General features: G+C 39.5%; 2 protein-coding genes and 1 pseudogene across 2 annotated transcripts in view; all 3 read right to left on the reverse strand.

Annotated features, from left to right (window-relative positions):
* Nucleotides 1–15003, reverse strand: part of LOC139970759 (tRNA (adenine(58)-N(1))-methyltransferase non-catalytic subunit TRM6-like) — a 244428-nt gene that overhangs the window by 120755 nt on the left and 108670 nt on the right. The gene's annotated exons all lie outside the window — the stretch shown is intronic.
* LOC139970756 (transcriptional-regulating factor 1-like) overlaps nucleotides 1–15003 on the reverse strand; it is a 79923-nt gene that overhangs the window by 37288 nt on the left and 27632 nt on the right. The window contains exon 2 of the mRNA XM_071976716.1: nucleotides 11860–13524. Within this exon, the coding sequence (XP_071832817.1) occupies nucleotides 11860–13507 (1648 nt within the window). The 5' untranslated portion in view covers nucleotides 13508–13524. The remainder of the gene's footprint in view (nucleotides 1–11859; nucleotides 13525–15003) is intronic.
* LOC139972700 (U2 spliceosomal RNA) lies at nucleotides 8717–8793 on the reverse strand (annotated as a pseudogene).

The raw sequence follows: 15003 nt of genomic DNA on the forward strand, positions 1-15003 counted from the left end.
ACCACAGGTTTGCTTCTAGTTAGCAAGTCATTTACAACTTGGTCAAAGTCAAGCAATTGTACCCAATACTATTTCAATGCTATGTATTGTTGTTTCTTTGTAAACTGCTAAAGTTTTATCACTACTACCATGAATCCTAGTGTGACTTCTACCGTACCTCTTCTTTCATTGTGGGGTACGGTACAACAGTCACAAAATGCAGCTCTAAACTGCCAGGGGGCATGACAATGCACCACATCTGTGTTCACTAGGGGAAAGCCCATAGGGTGCAGCCACAAGCCAGGTGCATGCAAATATATTTACAAGTCTCCTCGCACAAGTTTTATACTCCTGGGTGAAGGGAGGCAATGAAGATAAAAGTGCCTTGCTCAAGGACACGAGGTAAATGATCAGACCAGGACTCTAACATGCCATCCTTGGATCTATAGCATGTCTGTCCATTGCCTTTCCATTTTAACACCACTCTCTGCACATTTTAGTTTGTAATCGACTAGATTTCCTTTTGTTTTCATTTTGCATACCATACCATGTGTGCCTATAGGTAACTGCAATCTATATGTACAACACAGGACACTAAAACTGCTTTCATGCTCACCTTACATTTCAAGAAAACAAATAGAGTAGACAAACGCCCCCTCTCTGGATTCCTGGAAAACAGCTGAACAGCAAAACAAAGCAAGTGGTGGTGCTATTACAAATTACTGCCAGAGAATTTGTCAAGCACACATGTTCATTGTGTAGGAGTGAGAACTTGTGCCAATTGAGTTGTCTATAATACCACACTGGAAAGGTGTGTAAGCATCATAATGTTATCAAATCTATTCATCCAAAAACCATTTGGTCTCTTCTTTTGTGTGTGTGTACTTCTCAATTCCATGCAGTAAAAGCACAAGAAACATACAAATTACATTATGTATTACAAGATTGTCTCCAGCAAGTTGCTCTAAGTTTCAATGGGTTTAACTTTATGTTCTGTGCCAAATCACCATTTCCTTAAATACTAAATTTTCTTATCCATGGACAAGATGGTATTCTAAAACAATTCAGCACTACCCTATATTATTAGCGACAAGGTGTAATGGTTCGAAAGGGATATATAGAGTAGAATTTTGTTCTCGTATGTATCTGAATTGTTCTACATTTCTTTAGTTCTTGAGCTAGCTGAGTATTTGTGCATACACGGTATTAAGGGAAGATTTCAAGTTCACAATCACACATTTCAGCTCTACATTTCCTGACATCCTACTTAACAGCAAGACCAATGACAGCTATCTTTTTGCACTTAGTTCTGTTAATTTTCGAAACAGAGAAATAAACCTAATACCATCTTTAATTTAAGTTGTTATTTATTTCATGACGTGTCACTTGAATCTGTCTGTAATGGAATAATGTGTTTGATGTTGTGAAATGTTCAAAACTTTGGTGTTCATGACAAAACTGAAACAGTGTCAGCAAATGTAAGACATCAAATATTTAAATTCCAGCGTCTGCAAATTATAATCCCTACTTCACTAAACAAATAGGAATAACAGATGGAAACAAGTGTATGTCTTTGAGGTGAGTCAAATTTACTGAGAAGAGAGACAAAGATGTCTGTTTGACACAAGATTGCTCAAGTTTTCATCTGCCGTAAAATCTGCGAAAGAAAATATTGATTCTGACGAAGTCTGGTGAAAAAACACGATCACCGAAGGCATCGTAGAGTGAGAAAACTCGGAAGAAAAATAGTTGCTTCTTTAGAATGGGTAGATTCCAAAGGAAAATAAAGAGGGCGGTGTTCCAGAATGCTAAAACATTCTAATCAAGAAGCTTAGGTAGGCAGGAAAGTGCATATGTAAACTGTGAGACAGGTAAGAAAGGAGCTTAAGTAAATCCACAACTCTCAAATACCAAGAAGATGAACCAAGCTGTCTGAAGGTTACTCTTCATCACAAAAGAGAGTAATCATTAAACAATGATTTATGTCTTCTTTCGGGATTTCAAAACTGTTACACTTTCTTGATGTTCCTTTCGACTGATAAATAGATACCTTGCCCCCTAGATTAGGAGAGCTGCTAGTATGAAGTACTACCCCCCCACCCTCCCCCTCCCGGTGTTCAAAGTGGAGGTTGCAACTCTTTTTAGTGTCAACAATAGCAAATTGGAAGGAGAAGAATAAAAGATATTACAGATCTTTGGGGAAAAAACTTCAAATAAATAACTTCAAAAGCTGCACAATATTACACCATATTGCAAAGTTCTATTAAAGCACCCTTAGTCAATATAAACATTTCTCAATGGAGAGGTGAATACCTCCTCCGTGTAAATAACGTATTATTACACAGGCCAACACATCTGTCACTTCAGTATCACCACGATGATGAAGGCGAGAATTAAGTTCACAAAGCAAAAAGGATTCTCTTGACAATGCTTGCATTTTTGCACAATTGCAACTTGATCTATGCACTACGGCACAAGTATGCCTTCAGCTAAAGCTGCGATATTTGTAAGTAGGTTTAAAATATTGTGAACAAGCATGCGTACAAGTCCAACATGAATAGCACATTGTTTCATTCCACGAAACCTATCCAATTTGAAAATTGGATTTAAAGTGACTGTATTTCTTTATGTAAAAGTACAACAGCCCCACCACTTATGTTCAAAGGCACTGAGGCTCATTGTCAGACCAAGAAAGCCCAGTTGACTTAGTTATTCCTGGCTACATTTGATCTAAGAACATTCAACAGTAAAACTGAACATAAGTATATAAAGTGTTAACCATTACAGACTTCAAGTGATCAGCGAGGTTTTTGTGGATTTTACTGTACCTATCTAGTACGAAGTTCATTCGAACTGAACTCTGCAGTTATCATGTTTACATGGTTTTCACAGATTTTTTACTTCTGTTGACCTCAAATGAACTTTGACAGCTACCAATTTCAATTGGATTCTTGTATGCACCAAGGAAAATCTATAGTATTCATACCAACTACAAACTGCAACCAAGATCAAGATGTACATTTTGAAGTAAGGTGTTTGAAAGGTGTTCCGATTTGACCTCTGTTGATGGATTCATATTTCCAAAAAATGACTAGAAGACTTAGCTATTTCAATGATATCTGTAAAACAGTCACAATGTGAAGGTAAATCACATTTATCGATAATCTTGTATCACATACATTTTTATGGGTCACATTTATGATAGTAAAAAAAACATTTATATTGTCTGTGTACAACAGTTCGGGATATCACTCCATTTTTAGGTACTGGTACTGTCACTTCTGACAACATTTACACCTTGGCTAATGGAAACTTGTCAGTAACTCAGGATAGGTCATAACCCTCCTTGAGGTGTAACATTTCAAGAGAAAAAAAGGAAAAAAAAATTAGCTCTCTTTGAAGAGACCTTTGACTAGTGCAGCTATAACAACTCACTTTAGTATTACAGTATGGTACTTTAGAACCCTCCAAGGCTTCAAAAAAGCTCACCGTTTCCCTATTTTTAACCTTTTAAATTGTCTTCTCCCAATAACTACAGTATCTACAGTATGTCGAATCACATGAAAAATCTCAACTAGAACAACACCGATGTTGTAGCTCGATAGACTTTTGCAAAAGAAATCTGTAACATTCTCATGTGAAAATGAACCAAACGACTCATAGTCTTACAGCAACATTCATCATTTGACCGATAACCATCACCCAAAGATTCACCTTTCCACATCATCTGTGTTCCAGCTAGGAGACTTCCCCCTATTTGGCCTTATTGCTTCTAGTGACAACACTACACACTTGTGAATGGAAGTTTATAGGCAATTTAAATCTCATTCCTTGGCAGAGAAAATGTAATTTCAAAAGAATTATTGGCACAGGTTCTGCTAAGAATGGAAACGACCCATAATTGGCTTCACTTCTCACTTTTAACACACCTTAACCTTGTGTAATGTTTTCAATACTCTCCAACTTCCAATGTCAGATGAAAACCTCCCAAACTGCTACGACTGGTACATAGACAAATGAATGAATTACAGAACTGATTCCACATGTCGGTGACAATTGAGTCACAGATCCATTCCACACAAGGCATCATCGCCTGTAATAATGAAGACTGGCCACTTCAAGAGAGGTTGGTTTGACGATTTAACCATTTATTATCCTTTATTTTGCTTTTACAGGAAATTTTCCATTGACATCAAAGCACTCACAGAATCACTGACTTATTGCATCTCAGCAAACTGATGAAAGAGGTTTTATCCATCTACTGTAAACATCACTTCGATGACTCCTCTCGCGAAGCAAGAGGCAGAAGAGACTCTCTGAGAGAGACATAGTTATGTGCACTGCAACCGATTTCTTATATCCATCATAACATGATCAAGATGAACTCTGTCTGACCTGTTTTTAATTACCCATAATTGTACCGTTTTGAATAGTGTTTGCACGGGTTATCCGGGAACCCGCCCGACGCAATACTACCCGGTTCCTAATTTATTACCCGAATCCTACGCAAAGTGTGATTTAAACAAAAAATGCAAACCGGTGGTTACGCAGATTTCCCATTGACTTAGTGTGGTGTTAGGCTACCATGTGGTTGAAGATAACAGCAATAACGAGAGTATTCCATGGATATCTTACAACTGCGTCACAATTTCAGCTAATAAACAAATGGCTATGCTAGATTACCCCGTTGACTTAGTGTGGTGTTAGGCAACCATGTGGTCGAACGTAACAGCAATAATGAATGTGTTCCATGGATATCTTATAACTGCGTCACAATTTCAGCGAATAAACAGATGGTTAGGCTTTGCTAGATTTTTCATGCATTGACTTAGTGTGGTGTTAGGCTATCATGTGGAAGAAATTATTATTTATACATTCGTTTATTTCATAGAAGGAAAGGCTGACAAGGAATTTTACGACATGTTTATGGATTATAGACGGGATAACGAAAAAATAATAATCCCACGTGGCTTTTTACTACGAGATTGCGAGAATCGCGTAATCTCGCGGCTAATGCGAACCCTGGGCCTGCATAATAGATAGTAACAACCAAGCTAAAGTAAAGGGATATTTTATGGTCTGACCCAATAGACGTGGAGAGCAAGCATAAGCAGCGGCGGCAGTGCGATGTTAACAACAGTACTACTAATTAATAGTTAAGTTAAATATATTAAGTAATTAACAAGTTTATGACAGAGAAAAAAAGCAAATAGAAATTATTGAGGAAGGTTTTATACCTTACCGTTTACATACGTTTTTGAACATGAAAACATTGTCGGTAGAGAATACAATTAATTTATTATAGCATTTAATATGTAATTTCTTGAAAATCGTGATACACGAGGGTAAACAATTTTTTCCCGGGTACCCGGATACCCGACGGGTAACGGCTCTCGGGTACCCGGTTCCCGATTTTTGGACCCGTGTAAACACTAGTTTTGAATATGAATTGCTTTTAATAACCAAGTTGTGGTGCACCTGAGCAAGTTTGTTGGGAAGTCTGAAGCTCTAAATTAATCTTCCTTTTGGCTGGTAAATAATTTCATATCCTTTTTGACATATATGTCTATGCACTGACGCTTATCCCACTACAAAATAATTAGTTTAAAGCAACTTTGGTCAAGATTCATTTAACTGTAGATCAAAATTTTAAAAAAATCTTCACATTTCAATGCATTATATCTTAACTGACCTTTGAACCCTTAATTCTTAAATACAACTTTTGCACAACACACCAACCACTGTTACTAACTTTTATCCATTTCCATTTTAGACTCACTAGAAGCATTTTAAATGATTTCATGTTTTGACCTCGCTCCCTTTGAAACCAAATGACCTATGACCTAGTTTTGTGTAAACTTTAATAATGCCTTGGACATGGGCAAAAGTTGGACTGAATAGATTTAGACAAAACTGCCTTCAGAGCATAAGTTCCATGGCATGGAAAGCCAATTGAGCCTCCCCCCTCCACTACCCCCACCCCCCCCCAAAACAAACGATATCCCATAGTACTATTCTCTTGCACTAGGCAAAAACGGAAACATGACTGCATTCACCAGCTTGGATTTATATGTTACAAATCAGTGCAGTGCTAAAATGTTACCAAGTATTATTAAGTTAGGTAAACGGGCAAGTGCATATATGCTAAATGCAGGCAGGTATGTGAGGAATGAAGTAAACACTTTCACTGCTACAATGGCTAATCTTTCTCATCTTTAAAAAAAAAAATTACTCTTTAACGTCTTGGAATGCGGTACAATGATGGGTACAACCTAGGACCTCTCCCTACTCCTCCACCACTCCCACTGCCTTTATTAATGATTACCTCTGGCAGGTGATACTTCCTGATTTTTCAATGTATGTCTGTCTCCCAATCTACAATGCATGTTATACAGTAAGTATATATACGAGCACATCATTCTAAGGTCTGATCCTCTAGTAAGTGAGTTTCGTTAACAGGGTATGGTTAGACTATCATTATTAGTATTATGAACATGACACTAAGTGACGTAACTTACTACATCATAATTTGCCCTTGATACTGGTGGTAATGTTCCCAAACCTAATTGCAGACTAATATCACAATTTAACCTAATTCTCACCGGTTTCATCAGTGCCATAGGAATCTGAAATTGTAACAGCATGGCTATTTTTAACAGCTACTGTAATATAAAGTCCCCCTTCCCATCCAGTCGTAAGAAGGGGAGGATTTCCTCCCAAATTGAAACCGCTGTGAAAAGTTCACACCGTTTACTAACTGTACACCGCATATCTGCTCGCCGTGAGACTTCTCCTTCACATTCCAAGGAAGGTAAAAGCTCAATCTTTCAAGTTAACATTAAAAATGTTCTGTCGCATTGTACACTTGGGAAACCTGCTAAAAGGTCACCAGTGCTTCCCCCCAGAATTTTGGCATGCTGCTGTAAAATTGCTAGAAGTTTTTGACATTTAAATAACGTAGTAAAGCAAACTGCTTTAAAGAAAACAGTTAAATGCGTCTTGAAATCTGAGCATCAGTGACCATTATTTGAATTTCTAGCACATTGGAGGCCAGGTGGAGGAGGGGGAGGGGGAGATACTGACGAACTTTTAAGATCCATATGACTTTACAGTAGGATGGTATCTTTTTACAGTATTCAAATTGTGTACTATCAAACACATCAATATAACAATGTAATATTATTACTAAACATGTAAATATTAGAAATTTACTCACAGAGAGTAACTAAGTACTGTATGCTTCACATTTAAACACTCCATACAGTATGTGCTACAACTGTTTCAGGCTTCCGAGAAGACTTCGACTCTCTGAACTATATTATTTAATCAATATTACACATGTAAGTCTCTTGTCATGAAAAAGCAAATACCATCCAATGAAACTGAAGTTGAGAGATCACATTACTAACAGCCTAAATACCACATGTAACCTCACCAAACAGACAAACATAGATAAAAAAAAATAGTGCAGGCACGTTTGACCGCTTACTAGGGTTCATCATGTACCATTTCTTTCAAATATACATCCTGCAATGCCTTCCTACATTGGTCGACATAAAAGACATTGACAATAGATAAACTCTTGACAAAATTGTCAGTAAAACATTAATGTCCCACATAGCATCCTAGTTAAATCTTGGGTTTTTTGTACCTCACAGACTAGACTCAATTTTACTAATTATTACACGCGCTGATTTCCAGCACGAAATGTATCCACTTTATTAAAATTTACCCCGGAAAGTTTTTAGTAATAATTATAAGCCAGCTCTTGCTACAGTGTGTGCACGTTAAAGTAATTCAATTTTGATATGCAGTATGAAATGTCCATACAGCAGTTACAAACACTTTATTTTACTTGTTTCTGCATGTTGTCCTCCAAGGGTTCATCGAGCGCTGCCTTTCACAGCTATGTTGTATATTATGTATCTATTTACATGTGTATATGTATCTTGTTGCAGCAAAAACTATTAAATGAGATGGAATGAAATGTGACTGCAATCGTTAAAATATGCCCCCACTGTTCTTGGTTTAGTCTTAATTGCCACGCAATTAATGTAACAATGTCTTCAATAGTCGGCATGAAGATTATAAGCAAGGCTTTTAGGCTAAACAGTTGCATACCAATGGGAAAGTGCATGAGAAAAATCATCAAATTTCCACGCAAAACTGACAACTCAATTTGAGCGCACTTAGAGTGAAAATTATGATGCCGATTGGCTTAATGCAAGATATATAAACAAGGAAATGAAAATGACATAGATCGGTACATTTTGCTAGCAATTTCCTGTAAAAGCCTCCATCTCACTGTGGGAATGCATATTATTTAGACATAAATGCACATCCTTAATGCACCTTATCTACTCAGGATGCAATAATACTTATAAACTACATTCCAGGTCATACCTGCAGACATGCTGAGACGAAAGTAAGATTATCACCAGAATGGGTCTATACTTCACGAACGGTAGATTTGGAAGGAGGTGATGGGGCAATGACCCAGAGGAGGGTCAATGGGGTGCATTGCTAAAATATTACCAGTTAATAGGATAGGTAGATGAGAAGGTGCAAAAGTAGAGTCGAGACATGTAAGAGAGGTGGAGTGCAGTAAATGCAGCTATGCTACTTTTTAAGAAAAGTTGCCCGGGAAAGAACCTGGGCACAAAAACAAAACTACCAAACCACTGATCCGCTCTCAACCCCAGTCCCCTTGCATCGGGACTGTGACTGTGTGATCATCGTCAGGTGTGCATCACCATTCCCCTCGAAAGGGAACAGATACTATACATGATCTTAGCCAAAAGGCCAAGAAGCTATGCTATGCTAATCAGAGCTACTGATATGAATCAGAAAAGAATATATTTCATTTGCTCCCCAGTTATCTATCATCTTGTTCACATTTGAGAATCTGATACTGCAAGGGTGGAGCTGACCGAAGATCTGATACTGCGAGGGCGAACAAGATTGTAGTGTGAACGCTCCCATACCCGGCATCAGACCCCTCAATCGGGATTTCCCTTTTGGGGAGGAACCTGACGATGATCGAGGGATCACATGACCCGAGATCTCCGGTCACTGTCCCTCGTGACTTCCACATCAACACACACTAAAGGCAAGCACGCCATAGTTACTGCTACTAGCTAATTGATTTGTAAACAAGCAGTGTGACCTATCCTCTCATGCATAATGCTCTATCTTTCCATGCTGATCAAATGTGGACGCATGCATCCGGGGTCAGCATTATTACCTTCCCTAAAGGAAAACAAGATCCTGACACCCCCAGGCATTCTCAAATGTAAATTTATCATAAGAGCAGCCATTTGCCGAATCACACACTAATTACAGCAACTTATTCCAAATTTCTTACAATTTCTCACAATCTTTCTATAGCTCACAGGTTGCCTCCTGGGAGGCCAACTCATAGTCTGTTGTTATGTGTGTGACCAGCAATACTGTCAAGTTAACATACTAATCAATGCTATGTGATGGATAGAAAGACTTGTTGAAGTGCTAAGTGAAAAACAGATCCAAAATAATAATCAGATGCAAGACTAAATAGAAGGAAGGAAGCTCTGATAATAAAATAGAACACTTCCAAGCCATTAGCATACAGTACATCTATGGGACTGACATGTTTTTCATGCACTTTCAGGATATTGGGTAGAGCAGATACAGTGCTTCTTCCAACAAAGAGTTGAAACAGCCATGGTTTAAATAAGTCATAGCATATAGTACAAGACATGTGACATATTCACACACCTATGCCAAATTAACAACAGAATGATACATTTTCAAGCAGTGACTACAAAAATCAACCAGAATCTTGAGATGTTTACCAGCAAGGCGTCACATACCCACAATTGCGTGCACAAACATAAATGCATAGGTTTTTCTTGTCATCGAAACCATTAAGTGATTTCCAGGATTTAGAAGTAAGGGTTCTGCTACCCCATATTATCTCATGCAATTATACTGTTTGAACTTCACTAATCTCCTTCTCTTCTCTAATTTCCTTCCTCCCATCCCCATCCCCCTCCATCCCTCCCCTGTCCCATTACTATTGTCAACAAATGTAAGCTTAAGGTATCCTACTGTAATTGGTACTAGACTGAGAATCCACTCACAAAGATTAATACTAAAGAAAAGTGTGTGCAATGAATGATAAATACCAGACTGAGCCCAGACAATCCATCCATATTACCATAAAACTCTCCACATCTTTATCTACAATTTTTATTCTTAATTGCTTACTGCTGTGATCTAGGACTTGTACTTGGAAGTGAGTTTGCACGACTCGGATACCAGAACTGTAGAACCACTACTCTGCTGACATGTAAATAACATCGGCGACCAAATTGGCAGCTCCTACCCTGCCATCGCTAAACATCTTCCCATCCTAAAACATCTGATCTACATCTAGAGTCAGTCAATCCAGATATCCAAAGCCTTGAAAAAATGTCAGCATTGTGATTCCCAACAGCTAACTCAAGTGAGTGTGGCTTCATTGAGTTTAACTGGTAAGTTGGGTCCTTACAAATATTTCATTTACGAGCTGTGGAGAAGGGGACGGGTTGGAAGGGGTTGATGGGGTGGGGAAAGGTGAAGTTAATTTGTAATTTATGTAAACTTTATATAAATATGTCAAAACAGTTGTTGAGAGCTGCCTGGTTAAACTGAAAACTTCAAGTATACTGTAAATGAGTAAGAGACAGTGGGAGGGGGTGTCATATGAAAGTTAAACTTGCGATAGTCCACGACTCCACAAGATTCATTTCGTTATTAATCCAACTTGTTATTGTCAGGACTCATCCGCTCTGGACACTGAGCCACTCAGATCTACTAGATACAACTGTAACAACATGCTTAATGTTCTGTAATCTTATTCAGTGCAGTCATCTTGCCCATTTGAGCTGATGAAATAAATCATGATCATCTTTTGCACATCTTGCACACAGATGTTCGGATGTTGCCGAACAGCTGCTATAACTATAGCTCTCTGCAACAACGTCAATGTTTACGACTGATAAGCTGGCAGTGAACACATGTTTCTTCAGAGAAACAATGTTAACGCAGAGGCAATACTTAAAAGAACAATTGTCCCAGGTGTAACAGGTCATACACGAGAATCAAAACCAGTATACATTTTACTTGCAAAGGTGGATCCATTAACCAAGTCTGAACTTATTCCAAGCTTTACTTTGCAGTTTTCAAGCATAGACTTCTGTTGACCTCAAATGACCTTTTACCCACACAGAGAACAATAGGGTTGTTGCGTCCATTAAGCTGGATTGACATACAAGGTATGAACTTCATCACACCTTTTCTTTATGGAGTTATCGTGTTACAGGGTTCTCATACTTTGACCTCTATTGACCATCGACCTCTGCATATAACAATAGCGTTCACACTTTAATGTGTATCTATATACCATATATGAAGTTCAACCTCCATACACTTTTTGAGTTTTCATGTTGACGAGCTCTCGTCTGATACACATGCGCACACATACACATACATATTCACACATGCAAGCGGATACACATGTATCCAAACACACATGCCAACCTGGGATCAGATAGGTAAGGCCTACTTGCCTGCTTAAGGAAAGTAACCTGACAGAGGTCCCTTTAGCACCATGGTCCACATCATTGCATCACATGTGACGATTAAATTTTCTACTGTCTGTCTTAGAAACTGCACAAATTGGCAAGGGATTGATTTACTGAGCAGAATACCTCATAGCATCTTGGATGAATTGCTTCCTTCTCTGACCTCCAACTTTTTGTTGTCATTTACTCCATGAACCAATCTAGTGCACACACAAAAATAAAACAAAAAAATAGACCACAAGACCGCAGAGTGGCACTGTACAATAACACTTACCGACACCAGTGGACATGCGTTTCATATCGACCGGCTGAGATGTTGTTGTGTAGTTCAATAAACTGCTTGTGTTTGGTTCACCGGACTGGTCCATTCCTAATGGTGGGGGCTGAGGTGACATCCCCTGTGACATAAAATTTGCATCTTCAACATCTCCACTTCCTCCCAGCAAGTCAAATGCTGGTTCATTGTTCACAGTCGGTGACTGGTTATCCACTGCTGGCAAGTTGGGCGCCTCGTGGAGCCGAGATATTGCTCCGGAGTTCATTGCACTTGTAAGAAAAGATTCATCCATCATGACAGGGCTGTTGGACATTAAGTGTCCACTCTCTGAGAGCAGCTGTTCATCACTGTAATTGATCATGCTTAACATGTGGTCCGGCATTGATTTCAAACGGAGGGCAGGGCTACTGCTCTTCTGACCAACTGTTAGAGGACTACCATGGGAGATATCTGCCATGGACATTGCAAGGTTCCCCGGTAAAGGATACTTATCTCCCGCAGTGATGCTCACTGCATCACTGAACGCTTGTTGTACGCTGCTGCTCGACTTGAGGATGTTATTGTTCTCGACTGATTCCCCAGCGATGCTCGATACCACCCTGACAGTCTCGTCTAACGACGGTTCCACATCGCGTACCAACTGGCTGTTACGTACAAATGGGGTCTGCTGAAGCTGCATTAACGATCTCGAAAAGTGCAGACCCTGAGGAAGCCCAATTGAGCTGTACACGTCGGCAGGGAATTGAGCCGGTTTCTCGCTGTCTCGGATGAGAGAGTATGATGCAAACGGGCTGTTGCGCCCCTGGTTCAAGCCTGTCAACGACAGGCCGGCGTAAGATGCAAAAGGATCCGCATTACGAAACTGAAAGCGTGCATCCGGTAGAGCAGACGGCCAGTTAGCGGGAAGTCCCTGCTGCTGGGTGAGAAACTCCCTCCCTTGGTTTGGTCGTAAGTTCACCAAATGATTCGGAGGAAAGCTTTGACTGAAAAACTTGGAGTCGACATTCTGGCTCAGATTAAGAGGTTGCTGAGACATTTGACCGCTATGTGGAGGAGGGGACAGTTCCTGATGATTGAGGGCGACGTGCATTTGACCCGTATGATCGGTAATATGATGAGGCGTCGTGGGTGTGGATGGGCCTGTCGAGTAATCATGATGTTGCAAGCTACCTACGCTGTTCAAATCTTGGTTACTCCCGCTGTCATCGGCGCCGTTAAGTGATCCTTCCTGCTGGCCCATAGGATCGACGCCCAGCTGATCCATTCTGTCACCGACTGAGGAGACGTTACCACCGGCGTTACTACGGTCCGCCAACTCGGCGAGGATGTCGTCTGTGTCGAGTGGAGATTGATCCAGGAGTGGCAGGCTGCGACTGCGTTGCACTGGACATGGCTGAGGACCAGGTGGCATGGAGTTGTTGACGGGCACCATGGGGGGTGCTGGCAAGTGGGGCGTAGGGGTACGATCGTCGTTTTTGGCACTGCTGCTACTCCCATTGTTGAGGAACTGAAGTGTAGACATATTGGATGGTGGAGGCATACTGTCTAATGATGTGCTGCGCTGTACTACTCCAGCACAAACTTCCCTTTTAGCTGAATTAAGTTCATCTAAAGTGTCCTCCATCCTGAAAGCCCTCTCTGACATAGGAACTTGAAATGAATCTGCAATGGGAATAGGAAACGATTTTTTTATGGAATAGCTTATACAAGTTTGTACCATATGTTAACAACAACAAAATTGGGGGGTGGGGTGGGGGAGAGAGAGATTGTGTTTTTGTGTTGTAGTGATACTGTAATACCAACATATGTTCCTTGTTTTTATTAATGGAATTGTCAAGTACATATATTAGCAATCATCTCAGAGTGTGACAACCAATATGAGATCTTCCAACCAGCATATTTTATGCCAAACTGCTGACCTAGTTACTGCTTACAGTACTTCCCCTCTATTTGCAGATATTTGATGGAAGGAAGTTGTCGCTGCTTTATGAAAACTGCTCCTCAGCAACTTTCACATATTGAGAATTTGAGATATGTTCATAATATAGCTTTGGCTTGTCAATTATTTGCAATCTGTTAAGTTTCAATGAAAGATCCAACGCATTTCATGAGGGCAATAAACAAATTTTAGAATCCAATCAAGTATCCCCCTGTTTAATGGCGGTTACTGAACTTTACCAAAAAACATTCCATTACATCTTGATATTGTGGCCTAATTTCTTGGAAGCAAAGCTTCAGTTACAATTTGATTAGCCTATAAACATGGTTTTGTAAAAAACCTGCGGACTCAAATTGATTAATCTCTGATCTTCTGCTTGTTCCATCTTCAATGTACGTCTCCTATTAGTGTGTACGTAGTTGCCATGGAAACAACCCTTTTTTTCTTCTTCTCCACTCTGTTGTATTTACTTGTAAGACAGAAGGGTTAAACCTGAACAGTATTTAAAGGAGACACACATCCAAACATAATCTTTAGCTTTATCTGACAGAGATCTTTGTGAAGAACAACTTGCCCAAAACAGTTAAATAAAATTGTTGCTCCACTTAGGAGATATCCTAGTTTAAAAAGTGAAGTATGGAAGCTGTCATTTTGTAAACCGATGATGTCATAGTGCCACAAGCAGCTGAAACCTTTTACTCTCCCTTTGTCTTTCTTTCTTATGTTCAAGCTAAAATGTTTGACAGTGTTAACCCTGAAACCCACGCCATCAGTAAGCCAGGTTCAGAGCTTCAACCTTGTAAATTTAGCAATTTCAAGACACATCTCCATCTACAGAAATAAAACTGTGTAATAAATAAATCAAGAAAAACATACATTAATGAAGCACATGTGGCTCAGTGATGTCATATTTAGACTTGATCAAGTCTTCAGACTTGATCAAGTCTTTAGTCTTGTTCAAGTCTTCAGCCTTGTGTGTGAAGAAATTTTAATCTCTGATATATCCTGAATAGGATTAGTTTTCATACCAGTTTGGAGAAGTTGGTCATGACAGTCAACTCTATCACACAGACCGATTGTGATGGTGACCGTTTGTACCTTTAGGGAATGACCCACAAAACTTTGGGTCAGGGGGCATTTTCTTAGGGAATGAAAAACCAAGAATGGGGTCCGGAAGGATTTCGTTTAACCGTTTTGAAAAG

Source organism: Apostichopus japonicus, chromosome 8, assembly GCF_037975245.1.
Source record: "Apostichopus japonicus isolate 1M-3 chromosome 8, ASM3797524v1, whole genome shotgun sequence".
Lineage (NCBI taxonomy): Eukaryota > Metazoa > Echinodermata > Holothuroidea > Aspidochirotida > Stichopodidae > Apostichopus > Apostichopus japonicus.